Source organism: Oncorhynchus gorbuscha, linkage group LG03, assembly GCF_021184085.1.
Source record: "Oncorhynchus gorbuscha isolate QuinsamMale2020 ecotype Even-year linkage group LG03, OgorEven_v1.0, whole genome shotgun sequence".
Taxonomy (NCBI): domain Eukaryota; kingdom Metazoa; phylum Chordata; class Actinopteri; order Salmoniformes; family Salmonidae; genus Oncorhynchus; species Oncorhynchus gorbuscha.
In genome coordinates, this window is record NC_060175.1 from 102,734,352 (window position 1) to 102,739,355 (window position 5,004).

The 5,004-nt window shown below is 40.6% G+C and overlaps 1 protein-coding gene across 1 annotated transcript in view; it reads right to left on the reverse strand.

The window, feature by feature from the left end:
- The window catches only part of LOC124018040, a 46,263-nt gene that overhangs the window by 18,200 nt on the left and 23,059 nt on the right, over positions 1-5,004 (reverse strand). The window contains exons 16-17 of the mRNA XM_046333304.1: positions 1,304-1,422; positions 40-130 (exon numbers count right to left, since the gene is read on the reverse strand). Of these exons, the coding sequence (XP_046189260.1) occupies positions 40-130; positions 1,304-1,422 (210 nt within the window). The remainder of the gene's footprint in view (positions 1-39; positions 131-1,303; positions 1,423-5,004) is intronic.

Below are 5,004 nucleotides of genomic sequence, written 5' to 3' on the forward strand. Positions count from 1 at the left end.
TCAACATGTATTTTAGTTTGAATATAAACTGTCACTCACGGGAGCAGGCCAATGGGGAGTCCAGGGGATGGTCAGGTGATCTGTAGTAGGTGAGGATACAGCGCTCACAGTTGACACCAGCGGTGTGATGCTGGCAGTGGAAAGATACAATGAGTCAATGACATACAACACAGGTTTATTTTAGGGGATAGTTACTGAGATTTATCTTCAGGATTACAATGAGTCAATGACATACAACACAGGATTACAATGAGTCAATGACATACAACACAAGATTACAATGAGTCGATGACATACAACACAGATTTATTTTAGGGGAGGGTTACTGAGATTTATCTTCAGGATTACAATGAGTCAATGACATACAACACCGATTTATTTTAGGGGAGGGTTACTGAGATTTATCTTCAGGATTACAATGAGTTAATGACATACAACACAGGATTACAATGAGTCAATGACATACAACACAGGAATACAATGAGTCAATGACATACAACACAGGATTACAATGAGTTAATGACATACAACACAGGAATACAATGAGTCAATGACATACAACACAGGATTACAATGAGTCGATGACATACAACACAGGAATACAATGAGTTAATGACATACAACACAGGAATACAATGAGTTAATGACATACAACACAGGATTACAATGAGTCAATGACATACAACACAGATTTATTTTAGGGGAGGGTTACTGAGATTTATCTTCAGGATTACAATGAGTCAATGACATACAACACAGGATTACAATGAGTCTATGACATACAACACAGGATTACAATGAGTTAATGACATACAACACAGGATTACAATGAGTCTATGACATACAACACAGGATTACAATGAGTTAATGACATACAACACAGGATTACAATGAGTCAATGACATACAACACAGGATTACAATGAGTCTATGACATACAACACAGGATTACAATGAGTCGATGACATACAACACAAGATTACAATGAGTCAACGACATACAACACAGGATTACAATGAGTCGATGACATACAACACAAGATTACAATGAGTTAATGACATACAACACAGGATTACACTCAGCAATGTAAAGCAATGTAGATAAGGACACAGTGTAGATTACATGGAGCTGGTGCAATGGAAGAGGGAGGCTACACAAAGAAATGTAATGTATTTTGCTAACTTGATTGATTATATTTATTGGTTGAACAAATGTAATTTCACTTGTCTAGGCCATGTCTTTTATCTTCTGTAATCATCTCCTACTATAAGGAGTAGGTGTTGATAAAAGGGCAGTAGTAATACCTGACACTCCATGCAGACTCCGCCCCCACTGTACTGTCCCTGGACGTTGATGCTAGCTCTCCTCTGGTCGACCTCGGGGTCGTAGTAACAGCCAAACGAGTGTTGGTTACAGTTACACGCTGAAAGAAATATGAACACAAAATAAGGAATCACACAAAGCCATTTTGTTTATCAGAGAGTTTGAAACCACACAGAAACTGACATATTTTTTTTACATTAAATTTAACCTTTATTTAACCTTTATTTAACCTTTATTTAACGAGGCAAGTCAGTTAAGAACAAATTCTTATTTTCAATGACGGCCTGGGAACAGTGGGTTAACTGGCCTAGGAACAGTGGGTTAACTGGCCTAGGAACAGTGGGTTAACTGGCCGAGGAACACAACCTTCCGGTTACTAGTCCAACGCTCTAACTACTAGGCTACCCTGCCGCCCCGAACGTATGAAACGGGAAACGCCTAGTGGCGGGCCCGGGCGCCTGCAAGCTGACTCTGTCATCAGTCGGAACGCGTTTCCCTCCGATACGTTGGTTCGGCTGACTCTGTCGAGAGCAGCGTTTCCTGTCACGTTGGTTCGGCTGACTCAGTCAGGGACAACGTTCCCTCGATCGTTGGTTCGGCTGACTCTGTCATCAGTCGAGCGTTTCCCTCGATACCTTGGTTGGGCGACTCTGTCGGAGCGCGGTTCCCTCGATCACGTTGGTTGGCTGACTCTGTCATCAGTCAGAAACGCGTTTCCCTCCGATACCTTGGTTATTGGCTGACTCTGTCGGGCAGCGGTTCCCTCCCGATGGGTTGGTTCGGCTGACTTCTGAGTTAAGCGAGCAGTGTGTTAAGAAGCAGCGTGGTTTGAGGGTCGAGCTTCGTAAGGATCGCAACTACTAATAAGAACAAAATATATAAAAAAATAGATGAGCTACATTGAATGAAACAGATAACCTGGAAACAGACACGAAGCAAATGTGATGTATTAACACACTGGTCTCATCTCAACCAAAACTATCATTTACAGAAGGCGCATCTCATCCCAACCAAAGCTATGATTTATAGACCCGTCTGATCCCAGCCAAAGCTATCATTTATTTGCAGACCCACGTCTCACACAACCAAAGCTATCATTTACAGACCCGTCTTATCCCAACCAAAGCTATCATTTACAGACCCGGTGATCCCAACCAAAGCTATCCTTTACAGACCCGTCTGATCCAACCAAAGCTATCATTTACAGACCCGTCTGATCCCAGCAAAGCTATCATTTACAGACCGTCTCACCCCAACCAAAGCTATCATTTATAGACCGTCTCATCCCAACCAAAACTATCATTAACGATAAGTCTGATCCCAACCAAAACTATCATTTATAGACCCGTCTCATCCCAACCAAAACTATCATTTTACAGATACGCCTCATCCCAACCAAAACTATCATTTACAGACCCATTTCAATTCAGTCAATTCAGGAAGTAAACAGACTTTGAGGAAGTAAACTGACCTCCTGAATTTAAATGGAATTGACCCCAACCCTGGTTCTCAGGGACCTCTGATGAACCAAAGGTTTTAGATAGAGGAACCTTTATACTGAGATGGATGAGTTGGAAGAAACACTCAATAACTACAAGCATCCTTCCTGGCTTTTCTCACTGCTGCCTTTCCCACAGATGTTCTGTTGTCACATAGTCGGAGCAGGAACCATACCAGACAATATCAACAAGACTGATCTATACCAGACCATATCAACAAGACTGATCTATACCAGACCATATCAACAAGACTGAACTATACCAGACCATATCAACAAGACTGATCTATACCAGACCATATCAACAAGACTGATCTATACCAGGCCATATACCAGACCATATCAACAAGACTGATCTATACCAGACCATATACCAGACCATATCAACAAGACTGATCTATACCAGACCATATCAACAAGACTGATCTATACCAGACCATATCAACAAGACTGATCTATACCAGACCATATACCAGACCATATCAACAAGACTGATCTATACCAGACCATATCAACAAGACTGATCTATACCAGACCATATACCAGACCATATCAACAAGACTGATCTATACCAGACCATATCAACAAGACTGATCTATACCAGACCATATACCAGACCATATCAACAAGACTGATCTATACCAGACCATATCAACAAGACTGATCTATACCAGACCATATACCAGACCATATCAACAAGACTGATCTATACCAGACCATATCAACAAGACTGATCTATACCAGACCATATACCAGACCATATCAACAAGACTGATCTATACCAGACCATATCAACAAGACTGATCTATACCAGACCATATACCAGACCATATCAACAAGACTGATCTATACCAGACCATATCAACAAGACTGATCTATACCAGACCATATCAACAAGACTGATCTATACCAGACCATATACCAGACCATATCAACAAGACTGATCTATACCAGACCATATCAACAAGACTGATCTATACCAGACCATATACCAGACCATATCAACAAGACTGATCTATACCAGACCATATCAACAAGACTGATCTATACCAGACCATATCAACAAGACTGATCTATACCAGACCATATCAACAAGACTGATCTATACCAGACCATATACCAGACCATATCAACAAGACTGATCTATACCAGACCATATCAACAAGACTGATCTATACCAGACCATATACCAGACCATATCAACAAGACTGATCTATACCAGACCATATCAACAAGACTGATCTATACCAGACCATATCAACAAGACTGATCTATACCAGACCATATCAACAAGACTGATCTATACCAGACCATATACCAGACCATATCAACAAGACTGAACTATACCAGACCATATCAACGAGACTGAACCATACCAGACCATATCAACAAGACTGATCTATACCAGACCTTATCAACAAGACTGAACCATACCAGACCATATCAACAAGACTGATCTATACCAGACCATATCAACAAGACTGAACCATACCAGACCATATCAACAAGACTGATCTATACCAGACCATATCAACAAGACTGATCTATACCAGACCATATCAACAAGACTGAACCATACCAGACCATATCAACAAGACTGAACCATACCAGACCATATCAACAAGACTGATCTATACCAGACCATATAAACAAGACTGATCTATACCAGACCATATCAACAAGATTGATCTATACCAGACCATATACCAGACCATATCAACAAGACTGATCTATACCAGACCATATACCAGACCATATCAACAAGACTGATCTATACCAGACCATATCAACAAGACTGATCTATACCAGACCATATCAACAAGACTGATCTATACCAGACCATATACCAGACCATATCAACAAGACTGATCTATACCAGACCATATCAACAAGACTGGTCTATACCAGACCATATCAACAAGACTGATCTATACCAGACCATATACCAGACCATATCAACAAGACTGATCTATACCAGACCATATCAACAAGACTGATCTATACCAGACCATATACCAGACCATATCAACAAGACTGATCTATACCAGACCATATACCAGACCATATCAACAAGACTGATCTATACCAGACCATATCAACAAGACTGATCTATACCAGACCATATCAACAAGACTGATCTATACCAGACCATATCAACAAGACTGATCTATACCAGACCATATC